At 44.7% G+C, this 17794-nt stretch overlaps 1 protein-coding gene across 1 annotated transcript in view; it reads left to right on the forward strand.

Moving 5' to 3' along the window:
• Positions 1-2603: 2603 nt before the first annotated feature.
• The window catches only part of dpf1 (D4, zinc and double PHD fingers family 1), a gene marked incomplete at its 5' end in the record, with an annotated part of 29115 nt that continues 13924 nt past the window's right edge, over positions 2604-17794 (forward strand). Inside the window, 7 exon segments of the mRNA XM_036536609.1 lie at positions 2604-2628; positions 2631-2700; positions 13311-13340; positions 14081-14241; positions 14832-14939; positions 15048-15178; positions 17295-17384. Of these exon segments, the coding sequence (XP_036392502.1) occupies positions 2604-2628; positions 2631-2700; positions 13311-13340; positions 14081-14241; positions 14832-14939; positions 15048-15178; positions 17295-17384 (615 nt within the window).

A 17794-nucleotide genomic window follows, 5' to 3' on the forward strand; every position in this document is an offset into this window, starting at 1 on the left:
ATTCCTTCTTACTTTAACTACTGAGCGTGTTTTAACTACTGGACATGTTCATAAAATCACCTTATTGGGACCCAATGATTGACAGTTCACAACCAACTGTGGGTCATGATCCTTATTTTTCATTTCAGATAGGGCCTTATCAGTCCTGGTCCTTGACCACTACAGTCAACTGACTTTATAAGAATTAAGGCTGACATCTGGCCTGTTAAAGAGGGATGTTTTTTAGTTTGATGAAAAACCCATCACATTCTAATATGATTGGCCTAGATGGTCTTGAGAGGCATCTGAACTCATCTCAACAGTGGTACTTTGAGTGCTCATTGGGTAGAACCAAAATTACACAAACCCTCACTACTATTGGGCTGTTTATTAGAGTTCAAGCAGAGATTAGAGATGTTGAGAGTTTGGCTAGAACATATACAAGCAGACCAGCCCATAATATACCCAAGGATCTGGGCTGGGAAACAGTGCTGAAGCTGTTTTTGTATGTGGTCTGGGTGCATGTTGTTGACTGAAACCAGTGTAACCCATCATTCCATCTTTGGCCCTAACTGCTGACCCTAAATCATTATTTGGAACAGAAACAAGATTACCGGAGAATTCCAGTCATTAGTCACCACAGAATTAAAAGAGCTCATTGAGTACCTGTGGGAATCCAGCTACGATTTATAGGTCACCTTGTAGCCCCTCCTTCTCAATTGCCAGGAAACTCGCAGGGAATTCTAAATGAAGAAACTAACTGAATCTGTTTACTGGTTAAGGCTAAAGGAGGATGAACCAGGCACCCACTGACTGTCCAGAACAGGAAAGAACATGGAATCACACCAGGACTGGGTAGACCTTATGTCCCGTCGTCCCACGCCCGAGCTCTGAATTGTTTAACTGGAGTCATAAATTAGTTTTGTGAAGTCAACTAACCCGGTGCTCTTGGTGGAAATAATTTGTAAGGTAATTTTAAGACCTGCAAGACTCTGACCTACAGATAATGGATTTCATTTCCCATTCCAGTTGTGAGAATGTGTTGTGTCTGGAACAGATGTCTGACAGCTTGCTCCATGTATATTAGAGCACTGAAGCTGTTCTAGGTCACTGTCCTTTACAGAGGAGAGTGAAGAAACATGGAAGAAACTCTAGATAGCATGCAGAGCAGTGCTACACAAGAGTGACTTGGCAGCGATCTGAGGATCTACAGTGAGTGGAAATACAGTTCTACTAATAAATAACAGTAGTCAAATACATGCAAAAACAGGGTGGTGATGTCTGATAAGTATCTGTCCAAATTTAATTATAATATAGAATTTGGAAATTTTTATGATGATTTTTATAGTGATATATCTTTCCCAGTGTGAAAATGTGTGTGTGTGTGTGTGTGTGTCCATTCAAGGATGCATGTTGTAAAGAATAATTTCAAGGAGAATCAAACAGAACTTCAAGCCAATATAGTAATCTACTGTATATCTATTGTGTGAACCATACTGCAACCACTTCTCATCAAAACTACCTGAGCTGCAGGTGAACATAATGAAATTTAGGTTGTGTCCCAGACAAGACTCTTGGATCATTACCATACTGATGCTGACCACAAAAGTCAGACCAACAAGTGAAGCTTGTGTGACAAGCTGAGCAGTGCTCAAACACCAATATAGACTGAGGAAGTATGTAGCCCATGCTTTCAAAACCCATGTCTTATGCAGCAATGCATAGCCTGATTTCATTTTTACATATGGCGCTGTATAAAATAATTGTTTAGAAATTACCACAGAGCATGACATGATGTCTGTCATAAGTCTATCACAACTGACATACTAATGAGTGGGAAAAAAGATCATCCGAAAGAAGAGCACAAAGGTGTGCACCAGCAATCAGGGAATTTTCCTGTCTTAGAGCCTCAGGAAAAACAAGCAGGGATTCCATGCTTATTTCCCACAACCCCTGGCAGCACTCAGGGCAAAACAAAACACAAAATGACTGAATATACACACATATATATATATATATATATATATATATATATATATATATATATATATATATATATATATATATATATATATATATATATATATAAATTACACAATACTGAATGACACCAATTGATCATCTGTCCATTACTTGGGCATACAATTAAAGCACCGAAAATTCAGTCAGTAATAATATAGTACAATGTAATGAATAATAATAATAAGTAATAAATACCATTCATTAAAGTATTAAGCACTCGCCTTTAAAATGAATCGTAAGGCATTATTTTATTTGGCACGTAGCTTCGCACATAGCCTCACCCTTAAAACACAGTGGTGGACTTGCAAGAAAAAGGAAAAATGCGTAGTCTTCCCTGAGAGCGGTGGGCTATATACAGATTGGCAGTCTAGTGGCCCAACCTTGACATTACAGTAGATGTTTTGGCTTATCCATACAAGTCCAAGGCGGGACCGTTATACTGTCAAACGCGTTACACTTGGTAGTTGTAGTACAGTACCCCTCACCTTGTTTCACACCGGCTAGTGTAAAAACTACAAGTCCCAAGCCGGGCCAAGAAACGGTTCCGCTCTCATTGGCTGCCTGCTCCAGCCGCAGCCCCAGAGAATGAATGAAATTGAAAATTACTGGTATATTACATGTACAATACCGGGATCTGCAGTGTTACATTGTATCATACTATATCAAAATGGCTACAGTGGTTCAAAACCCTCTGAAATCGTAAGTAAAGGCATTTCTGTAGTTGTTTTTGCAAGCCTGCTACAACTATTGCATGTTGTCAGTTTTCTTAAAATTTCAGTGAATTTTTAATGACAATTGCAAAACGTCGTTAAAAGTACCAATACCATCCGCAGCTAGGGTGATTTCAATACATCTGGAACAAGGGTGGAAAGTAACTGTTACAGTCTGTTTTTACATGAGCTTGGATTTGCGTAGAAATGCGTTGCCGAACTGATCGCTAGCTAGCATTTTCGCTTATCATTTTTTGCATGCCGAGCTAGCGAGCTATTCATATAAGCGATATGGTGGAATGTTAAAGTACAATTTAGGTGACCCGGCGTCTCTTCCTAATGTATACATCGTTGTGGATAATGCTTGACTGTCGGCTGAGACGAGATTTGCCGTTCATATGTTTTCCTTGCACAAGTACAAAAATGATTGTGAATGTGGGGGGTTCATTTACCTGTGCGTGATGGGTTGTGATAGAGGCACTAAACAGGTATCTGGACAACGTCCCGTTTGTCATCTTCTACCGGTTATTAATTATTACTCATATATAGACAGCCAGCTATATCTGCGTGCAGCTTGCATCGTAGCAAATGCAATGTTTTCAGCGTTTCCCTTAGCGTGCGTGCGTTTGTTTTTGTGCATCTTAACTATAAGTATCAGCTAATCTAACAATAATAGCAACAGCAATATAACCAATTGCTGTGCAATGTCTGAAAATGGTTGTTGTACTTTGGTATTGGGACCGGATGGTGTATTTGTCCTTGCAGTAATCGGAAGCTCAAGAATGCTAAGTGCATCGGGGCAGCAGACAGCCGCGTTACAATGGTGAACATTCCGTCAAGTTCACATCCGAATCCTTTGTGCAGACTGACACAAGAAAAAAAATCCAGCGTGCGGCACGCAGCACAAGCTAGCTGACAATATATGCATTTGCATCTGTGAACCTGCTAACATATAGCCTACCTGCGAAGAATAGTTTTTCGGTGAGCTTAGACCGCTGTGGAGGTTCTCCTGGAGGCATTTTGAGCTCTGCCAAATAACTACATTTGAAATGCCTACCTGTAACAAAGAAAGTCAGCTTCTGCTCGCGGAAGCCAGTGTACCTGGATTTGCGAGCGCTGCGATGCAGAAATGCAGTCGTTTCAGCCAGTGCCACCGCGCATCTAAAATGCAGACAGGCGACATTTCTTGGTATTCATGATAACGAATACGTGCGTGTAACATGGGTTCAGTGTAAAATTACAGACAGTTTTAAAGGAATGTAAGCTATCGGCTGATACAATAAACAAAGTGAAGCGGTCGTGCATCATGGACTGTTCTCAGTTAATGACAGTAACTTAATGGTTGTAATAAAATTAATGTAGCCTACCAATTAAGACAGAAAACTAGGGTACAACTAACAAACAGCCAAATATTGGCGTTATTTGGGGTGCTGTCATAAAACAGATATAAACATTTATTTTATTTGCTGTAGCTGAAATAAACAATGAAAAATCCATTTTAAAAACGGCAACAGCCCAACAATCTGTGAACACGCTGCTTGCTGACCGGCCGGTAAACGGTATGACCGTGCGCGCCGGTCTGTTTTTTTTTTTTTTTTTGATCAGATACCGGGTACCACCTGGATGTTTTTTAATACGATAACCAACGCATCGTTATTTTAACCGAACAATGATTCTCCGTAAAGCAACGGCGCGATTCGGAGTAGCGCTGTGTGAAGTGGCTTCAGTGCTGTGTAAGTCCTGAGATCGTTGACAATTACTTTAAGGTTTTCAGGGAGTCGCCGGTGTACCTTTCACATCTGTGGTTTTAGGAGGCGGGAGGTGTCGTTGTAAGAATGTCACTGTGAATTTTCTTCAATCAGTTGGGGTATGAGGATGCCCATCTCTCCCATGCCCATTTTTGATCGAATGGATACTTCTTGGGCACCCTTTGGAACAATCCAGGGTAAATCTGGGGACCATTGTCCAACATGAAAGCACACGAGAACAGTGTATCCTTCCCAATCATTAAACTCAAGCCAGCAGGGAGACAATCCCACAAACCCTTGCATGAATACATAACTTAAGATTCTGAAGATACAAACTTATTTATTTAAAGATGGATAAAATATTCAGGATATTTTAGCGTGCAACTCTGGATGATAAGATGCGAGCTGCATGATTGCTGTATGGGGAAAACCTTATGTACATCTGCACATACTGCTACAATACTACTTCTCATACTACTACAATACTTCTCATACTACTACTACAGTGTCACCTTTGCAATTACTGCTTGAATTACCACATTATAACAACTTCTCATGCAGTTCTGCTGTTGCTCAAGTACTACTCCTGTAACTAATGGTATCATTATTTGTTACAGTAATAGTAATAGTATTTATTCTTCTCCCACTGTTTGACATGTTAAAGATGCGAGAGAGGGAGGGAACTCCTGAAAGCCTCCCCTTACACTGATGTGATGCTCCAGGCAAAGCACTCTGCATCTCAGCAGAGTCTGATCTGGGGTCTGTAAACGAGTCTAAAAAAGCCCATCCCACTGAGCATTCCTTAACCTTTTCTGTGGGATTAGTCTTCCTCTAATCTCTCCCCCCTCTCTCCCCCTCTGTCTCTCTCTCTCTCTCTCTCTCGGATTCTTTTTTCCTTTCGCTCTCCTTTTCTCTTTCCTTCTGTCTCGCTGACTCTCCTCAATTCAATTTAAAATGCTTGATTGGTCTGAATTCTCTTCATATTTCTTATACTTCTGCATCTCTCTCTCTCTCCCTCTCACCCCCCCCCCCCCCCCCCCGCCTCAGTCATGATCTCATTCTTCCTCTCTCTGTCCCTTTTCCCTACTCACACTCACACTTTTTGCTCTCCCTCTGTCTGTCTGACTCTCTTCTCTCCCTCGCATCCTCACATTTTTTCTCTTGTGCCTCTCTGTGTTTCTCTCTCTCTCTCTCTCTCTCTCTCCATCTCTCCATGCCGAGCAGGGCGCGGTGTGCTGACTGATCTGATAGTTATTCCGTCTTGCCTCACTGATTTGAAAGAAATGAGTTCTATATAATTCTGTGCTCAGGCGCTGTTCACGCCAGCCCGCGGAGTGCACTGGAGCCTGTGCCGCTTCACTTCTAGATTGTTCTTCCCTTTTCTCTCTCTCCCTCTCTGTCTCTCTCTTTCTAATTTCTTCCTTTTCTCCAACCTCAGCCGCAACATTGCAAGAACGCTTTTCTAAAGCAGCCTTCTCTGCTTCCCCTCCAAGATAGATGGTCTTTGTCTTCATAAAGAGATGAGAGACACCGATAGGTATTTTTAGCTCTATGACCTATTTCCACAAAGCTACCTAACTATCTGTCAGTCATTTCATTGCACTAGTTGATCTAATGTCGTCTCTATCGCGTGTTGTCTGCATTGTGACCTCATAGTCACGCAGCAGTGGATTGTGGGTCCACGGCTAAACAAGGGGATGGTTGGACAGGCCCTTAACAGGGCTTGTCTGAGTGGATCCCACAAGGGGGGGGGGGGGGGTGTGGGGGGGGGTAAGGTGTGCTGTGGGTCCTTTTTTCTGAAGTGTCTCCATTTTGAGTTTTGAGGCTCAGCCTGCAAACACTTCGCTGAGGAGTGGGTCTACACAGAATTGTGTGTACGTCTGTGCAAGACAGTCAGGGGAGAGAATGGGATGGGGAGGTGGTAGGAAGGGAACGTGTGCCAACAAAGAGGCCAGCGAGCCTCACAGAACGACAGATGGAGGAGGACTGGTAGTGGGTTGTAGGCATTTTACAGGGATGAGGAAGAGGAAGTGATGGATTGGTCAGTGGCAGGACTAAGGATACACCATGGATGAGAAGGAGGCAAGGGGTGAAAAAAGGGTTTTGTGGAACATGAATGAGGATTGGTTGGGGGGGGGGGGGGCGGGTGGTGAAGACTGACAGTCGATAGTAATTAGGATTCAGGGAGAACACTCCAGTATTATATGTAAATGGAATAGTAATGGGGGGGGGATACTGAGATAGTGAAATATAAAGAGCAAGAGAGAGACAGAGAGAGTGAATACCCAGATAGTGAAACAGAAAGAGCAGGAGGACAGCGGAGTGGAGACTTCAGCTCTCATTATTTGCCTTAGCGCATAAAATGCTTTGGTTATATGTCAGTCTTTCTGTGCTGCTCTGCCTGAATGCAGAACTATATAGAATCCCTTTCTTTCATGAACAGAGTGTGAGAGTATAAACACATAAGAAGGATTAATATTGATAGTGTGGATGATGCGAACTTTTAGCAGTGTCAGGACGCTGCAGTGGATGCTGCTGCTCGGGACAGACTGCCGCGGTAACCCCACCTGGATTGCATTTCATTTGACTGGATCATTGTATGCATGACGTGCTGAGGGAAAAGACACTGTGCTCCGCAATGTACAGAGAATGACTATCCACACCAGAGCCGCTCCCTCACACCCAGAAGGTGAAAGAATTATTAAAGAAAGAGAAAGGGAGATGGCTAGCTTGTGTGTGTGTGTGTGTGTGTGTGTGTGTGTGTGTATGAGAATGAGTGTGTGTAAGTATGTGAGTATGTGTATGTGTGAGTGTATGTGTGTTTGTGTGTGTGTGTGTGTGTGTGTGTGTGAGAGAGACAGTGTGCGTGTGTGCATGTGTGTGTGTGTGCGCGCATGTGTGTGTTAGAGACTGTGCTTGGAAAGCAGCAGCCTCTCAGTGAATGGCAGTCCTGAGTGGAATGCAGTTCCTTCAGCTGAGATTTATGGCCCCTCCACCGTTCCAATTACGTGGAAGGATCCTCTCGCAAGATTCCGGAACATTATTAAGGAGCAAGGGGAAATATTCATTTTGCTGTGCCTGCTCCGACAGCCTGTCTGCCATTTTCTCCTGGAAATCTATAGGACCCGCAGAGAGAGAGAAAGAGCTAGAGAGAGAGAGGGAGACTGAATAGGAAAGTTAAAATGACTGGAGCAGCCAGTTCTCAGTGCGTTTGTGCCGTTGCTTTCCTGTTTCTTAGATAGTGCTATTTCGTGCTGTGCTACATGTCGTGTGAAGTTGTCACCACATTTAACATTTTACAGTCGCAGACATATTGCTAGAAAGTTAAAATGTAGAAGGGCTTTTGTGTATCCAATTCCAGTCACTGTAACTGTACCACTGTGTCTGTTCTTGTCGTTGGCATGGGAACGTCTACCACATCACCACACCAGAACAGTGCTCAGGAATCTCTGGCATTGCACTGAGGGTGTTGGAGAGGCAGAGCATTTCAATGATCTGCCTGTGGAACACTGGGGGAATGTAAATATTATTTCCAATACTGTTTGGACGTAATTCTAACAGCAGCGAACAGGAATGCAAACTTGTTCGTTAGGGGTGCGTCCAGACAACTATAACTTATCCATTTGTCTGGAACTCATTGATTTGTACCAAAACCTCAACAACTGCAGCACCGGAGCTGCACAGTGCTCTTCATTATATTTCATCATCCTGAAGCACTCGGTAGCATTGTCTGTTTGGCTTGGATCAAATCACAGTACAGTTCATATAGTCGGTAGCTTATTGCTCATTCTCATTGTTGGGAACGTTGCGGTTTATTTTACTTATTGTGGCAGTTTCTGGTCCTTTAGAAACCTGGAACCAGCACAGGGTGTGTGATTGGCATGAGTCCCAGGTGGAAGCTAATGTTCTCACAGTGTTGTCACAGCCCTTTTGCTGAAACGTTGGCGAAACGTTGCGATAATGATATGCCCCCGGTGCTGTGAGAGTTGAGACGGGACGTGATCCTCGGTTGGGTCAGCGCGCCACTGGCTGCATCGGGCCTAGTTCCAGCTTAGTCCCCCCACAGCACATCAGCAGCTATCTTTAGCGCGGAGGGAAAGCTTAGGCACATCTGTAGAGGGAGAAAAAAAGAAAGGAAGAGAAATAATTTCACTGGGTACTGAGAGAGAGAGAGAGAGAGAAAGAGAGAGAGAGAGGGATGGAGAGGGGAGGGGGTGTATGGTGGGGCAGAGGGGGGGTTGATATTGCATAGTCTAATCTGCAGACGTGGGGGATGGGCGTGCAGATTGCGTTTCCAACAGGCAAAGCTCACAAAAGCCGTGGACCAGGCCATTAGCATCAGTGAAGGCTTATGGGCACGGCCAGCCGGTTTTTAAATGGGCGCTGTGAGTGCTGTCTGCGTCTGCGTCGTCTGCACACCTGCTCGTCCTGGCTGCGCCCTTCTGTGCTGCTCTGCTCAGATCGCTACTTAAGTGGGTGTAGCGTAATGCTCGATCAACTGAACTTGTGACCAGAAGGAGCTGCGGGCTCAAATCCCAGATACGCTCCTGCACCCTTGAGTAAGGCAGTGGAAACCTGAACTGCCCCAGATCACATTCGGCTATGCATAATGGGAGATGTGCAAAATAAAGGCTGTCTAAGTCACCTTGAACAAGGGAACAAGGGCCTCTGTTTAGCAAATAAATTACACTCAATTCCGCTCTCTCTGCCAGCTAATGTACAGGTTTTTAAAGCTGCAATACCTTAAGGATGTATGTTTGCTGTATGTGAGTGAGTGTGTGTGTGTGTGTGTGTGTGTGTGTGTGTGTGTGTGTGTGTGTGTGTGTGTGTGTGTGTGCGTGTGTGTGTGTGTGTGTGTGTGCGTGTGTGTGTGTGTGTGTGTGTGCGTGTGTGTGTGTGTGTGTGTGTGCGTGAGTCTCCATCTTCAAGTCAGACACAACACAAAAGAGCAGGTGGATCTCCAGAGCATAGCTACCCCCCATAAAGAATTTATGTTTTTTCCTCCATCATTACTGTAACCTTAACCCAGACAATACTGTGATATTTTCACTCTCCCTCTAAATTTATCTGGCCTCTAGGGGGAGCTCTCTATTCCCTTTATAACAGAGGTTGTGTTAATTGTGGCTAATTGGAGTTAAGGGGATGGAGTGCAGGGTGATGCCGTTTATTTATTCCCACCTGAGACCTGGGCTTTTTGCGGTCAGTCTGTGGTTTGGACTGCAGCCTCTTGCGCTTTCCTCTTTGTCCTCCTCAATGCCTGAGAAATTGGGTTAGAGTGGGGGCTGTGGGTTCTGGTTGGGGCTGCATTACCTTGGAGGGCTGTGTATGTGTGTGCTGTAGGTTTGCAGCGCTCCCAGCTATGTGCTCTTTTTGTGCTGTGCTTTGTTTTGGACCAATCGCTCCTCTCTGTTTGCCTGGTGTCGAGACACTCTGCGGATTTAAGATTGGTAAAAAGGCAGTTGCTGCTCCAGGCCCTTTTTTTGCCCTGTGCCCAGAATTGCTAAGAAGTGCAGTGGATTTTGAGCGTTTGTTTGTCTGTGAGTGTGTATGTGTGTGTGTGCGCGTGCGTGTGTGTATGTGTGTGTGTATGTTTTGTCTCTGTGTGATGTGAGCACGGGCCTCTCTCTCACTCTGTTTTCATCGTCGGTACATTTGAAGCTGTTCTACGTCCCCGTCTCAGTTAATTTCTTTTCCTGTGTATTGCAGTGCACACCCATTCCCTTTCTGTACGAGAAGGTCTGGGTGTGGAAGTATAGGCCCTGTCTCCATCACATCGCCATTCCTTTTATTTCCCTCCGACTCCCTCCCACAATCCCTCCGCAGACAGAGACAGGCCTCAAAATATCGCTGTTGAAAATCTGCCTCCACTCCAAGCCGATGGCCATAAAGTTGACAAACGAGTCCCCGCTTGATGACGCACCGCCCGGCCCGAGCGGCCTCGCTGCCCTTTTCCGCAGCGCATTCCCTCACGGCCTCGCCGCCAAGCGGCTACACCTGTAGTCCCCGGCCGAAACGGGGGGCGCGTACGCACACACCCGCGCCATCCTTTCTCTGCGTGAGGAAGGCGTTGTCTCTCCTTGAATGGGAGGTGGATGGAGACCGGAGAGGCTTGGTCCCCGCGTCCCGGCCTAGTTTCAGAGCCGCTGCCGCCGCTCTGCCGGCTCCCCTGCATCCTCTAACCCAAAACACTTTCAAGGGCAAGCAGCCGCAGCATAATGTAATGAGATTGCGGGAGAAGGGACCAAATTGAAAGCAGCCATTTTCTACAGCTGTCAACTTATTATTGAGAGGTTGACTTATTCCGATAGCTCCAATCGCAGCGCTTGGGTGAGGGAGTGGGGGAGGGGTGGAAAGGGGTGTGGGGGGGTACTGTGGAGGGGAGGAGGGGGAGGGAAGGGGGGGGGGGACCTCAGGGGCTAGCTGCTTTGCATTTTGAACGTTTTTTTTTCTCTTACCCCCCTCCACCTCCCTTTCCAGCTTCCAGAACCTATGCAGCTTTTAAGCCCAAGCCTATTTCCACATCATACATTTAATACTTTAAAAGCTGTGTGTGTGCGTGTATGTGTGTGTGTGTGTGTGTGTGTGTGTGTGTGTGTGTGTGTGTGTGTGTGTGTGTGTATGTGTGTGTGTGTATGTGTGTGTGTGTGTGTGTGTGTGTGTGTGTGTGTGTGTGTGTGTGTGTATATGTGTGTGTGTGTGTGTGTGTGTGTGTATGTGTGTGTATATGAGCCTGTGTGGTTTTATGTGTATGTATGTGTGTGTGAGTGTGTGTGGCTAAGAATGTGCAATCATGCCAGCTTAATAAATATGTGTAATACATTTTAATGTATGTGTGTAATACATACAGTTTGAAAAAATGTTTTCAAAGAAACAAGCTTGAAAATTTGCCATCTTGAATATGAAAAGTTTGGCATCTTGAATGTGAACCAATTTTTGGGACAATAATGTCAACAATGGGTTTGCGTATCTGTGTAACTGTCTGTGGGTTTTTGTGTCTGCATTTGTGAGTGTATGAATACCACTATATTTTAAAATTCATCTGTTTGGTGATGAAGTAAATTTTCAGACACAAAGACATGTTAGTCATAGGTGAAATCCACAAAGTTAATTTTACTCTGTTAGTGTATGTGTAATATCTTTTGGGAGTGAAGAGTAAAGAAATAGCAAAAATGTAGCGGAAAAGATTATAAAATAATAAATGATTCTATGTCAGCATCTCACACATCAGTACCATGTATTCTTTTCTTGCATGCTGTATACAGTATAAATGATAGTGATTGTGTGTCTGATTTAGTATGTGTGCAACAGTACCTGGGTGCCGTCATGTGGGTGCTTATAAGTTTTCCCATGTGTGTGTGTCTGTCTGTGTTGTGTGTGAAGGATTCATTCCCATGCTATCACAATGTGGTTGCTAGCATTAGGACTTACATGTGCAGGAGACAATTGACAGTGCTGGGGAGTGCACACAGTGTCTTCACAACATTTGTGGCGTGAGACAGCAATGCTCACACGTCTTAGCAGGCATTCTGCAGTCTCCCACAGACTCCCCAATATACTTGTCCACCTCTCTTCGTCCCCCGACCCCCGAATCAGCTGTCCCCCTCCAGGCCCCAAGACCCTCTGACTCTGCATGCACGTACCGACACACATCCAGGGGAGTCTCCTGCAGCCTGACATCAGCTTCCCTGCCGTTAGCCACCCGGCCCCGGCCTCCGTTTGGCAGAGGTTACTTTCCGAGAGTGCCACACATAGACTCATGCCATTCCGCTCCTTGAAGTCCATCTCTGGCCGTTTCCACCGTTTGCTCGAGTTGCCGGGGGCAGCCCTGCCACTGGACCGAGGGAGTGGATGCTGCCGGGGGCCTTCAGAGCACGTCAGAGTTGCCACTAAAAGGGCCCAGTGACTGGCTTATATAATGCAGTCTATATTACACACTCGCTGCATTTAGAACGCTGTGTTATAGCAGCCTTTGGTTATGCGGCTTCCCCATCGTCTCCCTGTGTGGAACCTGGCCTGGCTGAGGTTGTCAGTAGTTCTGGTCTATGGGGGTTTTGCAGACTGTGTCTGTATGGAAAGGGAGCTTACCAGTTATTGTACCTTTTTGATGTCTGGTTCTGATTTGAGTAGCAGGAGTCGAGGTCCCTCATGAAAAAGTTATATGTTAAAATATTAACTATAGGATAGAAGGAATGTTTTTATTTGTATCTTCGTGAAAAATATCAAATGTGAAAATGGCAAATGTTCACAACTGCAGCTTTCATACAGTGTTAAATGCATACATTTGATGTATGTTCAAATGTAATGCATTTGAACATGCTGTGTAAAATTGCATACATTGACAAAATAAAGTAGCGATGTACTGTATTTGTAAAATTTTATGAAATGTAATTGCCGTTGTTTGTTTTTCATTACGTACAGTGCTATATTTCAACATAAATGATAAATACAATATTGACATGATACATAAAACATTCCTTATATTTCTTAATTCCTGCCTTAACGTTATCTTAACATATTGGTTAATGCACTGAGCAGTGACTGTAGCATTCACAACCCGTATTGCAGGAGCCATCATAATATTCCATTGTAACCTTAAGGAGGTAACTGCTTTTTATTAAAGATGGGGGCCATCAGCCACACAGAGAGAATATGCAATGGATGGAGTTCAGGGACGGCTATGCTTCTTTGAGTTATTGTAGTTTTATTTCTTTGTTGTTGTTTTGTCTGGAGGCCAAATATGGTGTTGTATTCCATTTACGGATTTGAAAATAGGCGGGCTGAGGAGATGAATGAGTATTTCAAAGAGGGGCTGATTGCTTCTCTCTCTCTCCCTCTCTCCCTGTCCTCGCAGGCAGTCCAGTGGAACCGTCATTAAAAACAGGTAATACTTTCTATTGGGTGGAGCGGGGGGGGGTGTTGTAAGAGAAACAGGCAAACATAAAATTCTGGAATGCCTATGCAGGCTAAGGCAGCCACACAGCACATACGTGTTGGGTACGTTTTAAAGCAGTCAGCGTTTGTGTCACGTGTGAGGGTGACAGGGACCTCCCCCAGTTCCTCCCATCAGAACACTGGTCAGTCTTTCACGTCTCACATCCCTCCATTCACGGCTGCAATGGCTAAAACCGCTGCATGGTTACCAGCAACGAGGGGAGGGATAAAAACATTACACTAATGGTGATGATGATGATGACGGTTATTATTGTTATTATCATTATTAAATTATTTATAAATATATTAAATTTATAAATATTTTTAAATATATTAAATTATAAATGATTATAAATGATTATTATTATTACTGTCTTATTATTATTTTTAGCAGTAGTAGTAGTGAAAGTAGTAGTATTCATTATTTGCATTAGTATTGTTATTAGCTTTAGAATTATTATTATTAAAATGTGCAATTTCCATTCACAGACAGTAGTAACATATTCCGCACCTTCTGACAAAGACTGAAAATGACAAATGACAGATCACTGGCTGTTCGGTCTAGATATGTGCTTACAACTTACAAAAAAATATGGCGAGTACTCCACCATGTTTAACGATGTATAAGCTGTAATCACCAAGTTAAGTAAAGATGTAAAGATGATATGAAAATGTTTCAATTGCTGCCAGCCTGGGAGAGGAGTTCTACCGTGAGGCCATTGAGCACTGTCGCAGCTACAATGCCCGCCTGTGTGCAGAGCGCTCCATGCGGCTGCCCTTCCTGGACTCCCAGACGGGCGTGGCGCAGAGCAACTGCTATATCTGGATGGAGAAGACTCACCGTGGACCAGGTGTGTGTGTGCGCGCGCGTGTGTGCGTGTGTGTGTGCGTGCGCGTGTGTGCGCGCGCGCATGTGTGTCTTCATGTATCTGTGTTGGCGTGTCATCCACAGGTTTGTGTCTGTGATTATTGCATGTTTCTCCAGGGATCGCTGTGGGATTCAATCAAAACTTTGACTCATCCACTAATTGCAAATGACCCACCTAATTCTGATGCTTTGTTATGTGCCTGCTGCCATCAACAATGTGCTTGCAATTTGTGAGTAGTGAAAAGGTTCCAGTTTGATTGAACCTGGTCTCTCATTACTATGGAGATAATGGCCTTGGGATATGCAAAACACTTTGTTAAAATTGCTACCACAGTCATAAATATGCAGCTGTTTATTGATATAATTTTGCAGTCTGTAGTTTGGATACATAAATGTTCGAACATGGCTGACAGTTATAAGTAGCTGACATGCATGTCGTTGGCTGTTGCTATGCTGATGATGGTATCCGATTAGTCAATGTTCATCATGTGATGGTGGCGAGGTCAAGGCTAACTTTAGATTGGTCGATGGTTAAGTCCCCGAGAGTTTCTGTTTTCCTACTGGTTGGCGCAGGTTTGGCTCCTGGACAACTCTACACTTACCCCGCCCGCTGCTGGCGCAAGAAGAGACGGCTAAACATCCTTGAGGATCCGCGCCTTGGACCAATCGAGTTCAAGATTGGTAAGAGAGGCCTTTGTATGTGCCGCATGCCGATACCATCGGGATAAGTAAGCAGGCATTGATGCTGGAGATGGTAGGGTGTTGAGGTGTGGAATCCCATGTCTTTAGCGGACTACGAGGCGTCTCTGAAGAAGGAGGGAGGCGTACCGGAGGGCCCAGTGCTGGAGTCACTCCTCAGTGCCGAAACACTGGACAAGAAGGTAGAGACCAAGGAGGAGGAGCCTATGAGCGAGTGCCAGGTAAGGGCAGTCAACACGGCTGCTCTCATATCATATTAACTTACATTTACATTCATTCATTCATTTGGCAGATCCAAAGCAACTTACAAGTGAGGCAGACTACAACACAAGCAAATAGCCATATAAGGAGTCAAGAACATTAGAGGTGCAGCTAGCTTGTACCTTGTCTGGCTAACTATTGAAACTTGGCCAGACAAGATACAAGCTAGCTGGTAGAGATAAAAGTGCATGAAACCATGTCTATCAAGCATTATTTCAAGTGAGAGTGAACCATAGGGAACAGGATGTTAACCATAAGTGAACCGCAAATGACCCATAGGGTTTTATTCTCCTACAGAGCTCCCACTGTAGGCAACTTTTTAACACACGACACTCGAGTGCGCAGCCATGGACATGCTCACTGTGCAGTAAGGGGGTGAGGGTGTTGTGTTGGGGAGTGGTTGGAGCTTTTGACTCAGCCTCAGTGTTGTGGGTTCCTATCCCAAGTGCACTGCTGTTGTTTTACCCTCAGGCAGGTTATGTTACCTTATTTGCCCTGGTAAAAAAAAATTCCAGCTTTCTAAATAGGATTACAGAGCGTAAGTCTCCCTGGATAAGCAAGTCAGCAAAACAACACAATTAATCGTAATGTAATCAAGGCATTTGAGGAATAGTGTTATGCAGTTGCACAGTCGCCTAGCCTAGCCTGACCCACCGTGGCTCCAGCTTTTCTCCTGACTTCTCTCACCCTCTTTCCTTATTCCTCCCTCCACTCCAGCACTTCCACTGTTGTATTATAAACTGTTTCTTCACCTCATACTCCCCTCAGTAACACTGACTTGTGATCAGTACTCAGCGAGCACGTAGACCAGTGACTACTCCATGTACTGTCACTCCCAGATCTAAGGTCTGCTGTGAGGACTGGGCAGTAAGTGTAAGTGTAAATCAATCCCAACCCTCTGTGTCTTCTCTTCCTGTCTTAAAATCTCATTGTGTTTATTCCTCTCCTTCCTTCCCTCTCCACCACCCTTTCATGCCCCCTCTATATTCCCCTTGACTCCCTGGCTTCAAGTACTTTATGCCCCCATCAACTGATCCAAGATCAGCTTTTTCTACCCCAACCATTTTGTTTTAAAAAAAAACAGACCCAAGGTCTGTGCTTAGAGGCAGACTACATCTTCATGCCTGTCTGGGAATGAGACAGCCCCTTGTGGGCTACAGTACATCCCACCTCAAGCATGGCCTGCAGCAGCAGTTTTCAGGCCTGGCCCCAGTGGGGCCTGTGTGTCTGTGTGTGTGTGTGTGTGTATGTGTGTGTGTGAGTGTGTGCATGCCTGCATGTGAGTGTGTTAGTGTCTCTTTCCGGATGAGCTGTCACCTCTCCATTGAGCGCTCATCTGTGCCGGCTCAACCTGCTCAAGACATGACAACAATCCCAAAGGTCAACAGTTAGCCAATTATCACCTCAATTAAGAACTGGCACAGCCGGCGCAAAGTTCCTCCGGGAGTAGGCCCGAAATCCACGGGTTTGCATCACTGCATACCTGAGCAGGAGGCTACTTGGAGCGGGCTTGGGTTTTGTATCTCCCCACGCATGGCTGAAGCCTCTGGATCTATCCAACAATTTTAACTTCCAGCATTTGCTTTTTAAGTTTTTAAATTACGAGTTCAGTTTCTATCATTTTTCTTCCTTCAAAATACATTCAGAACGCAGAACTTTTTACCTTAATTTCTTTCTTGACATATTTCAAAATACATTCAGACCGCAGAACTTTTTACCTTTATTTCTTTCTTGACATATTTCAGTTTGGAGTGAGGAGGTAATACAAGTCAGTTGTTGCTGTGAGGGTAGAAGGGAGACACTGGGCAGCAAGGAGAGTGCGGCTGTTGATCTGGTCAAGGAAGAGCCTCAGTTCCAAAGCAATGACACACATGCTAGAAATTAAAGCTGCTACACAGAACAGTTGATGTCATTTTGGATCTACAAGATGTGAATTTGAGACATGTAAGTGCAGTACTAAGTAACTGAATATCATACACTACACACCCGATTAGGAAGAGTAGGCCTGTTTCCACTGGGTGAGGCAATGCCCTCTGGCACTCCTGGTGATCGGGAGGTCCCTCTGCATTCTTACAGAAGCTGCTGGTGGGTGACTTCCCTCACGAGCTGGAGGTGGAGGAGATGGAGGATGACATGCCCAAGCGCAAAAACCGGACCAAGGGGCGGGTAAGAGACACAGAGTAAGAGAGAGAGAGAGAGAGAGAGAGAGAGAGAGAGAGAGAGGGAGAGAGAGCAAGAGAGTGAGAACGAGAGACACACAGAAAGAGAGAGAGAGAGGCAGAGAGAGTGAGAGACTAACCCAGCCAACCATTTGCTGCCCAAATCAAGTATATATGCCTGCCATTCAAAGAATGTGAGTGTTCACATTGTGTTCAACACAAAAAAATGGCAATGGTGGTGAAACTGATGTTCCAAGGCTCTCTTCCTTGAAGATGTTTCCTGGCCCTACTGATAGAAGGTGACAAAGAATATTTCGCTGATACTGTTTTGCTGATTGTTCATTTCACTCGCTGGCACTTCTTTTCTTTCTTTTGCCCTTCATTTTTAGAAACAGTGAAACACCCACACACTGTAGT

Source organism: Megalops cyprinoides, chromosome 9, assembly GCF_013368585.1.
Source record: "Megalops cyprinoides isolate fMegCyp1 chromosome 9, fMegCyp1.pri, whole genome shotgun sequence".
In the NCBI taxonomy this organism is placed as follows: domain Eukaryota; kingdom Metazoa; phylum Chordata; class Actinopteri; order Elopiformes; family Megalopidae; genus Megalops; species Megalops cyprinoides.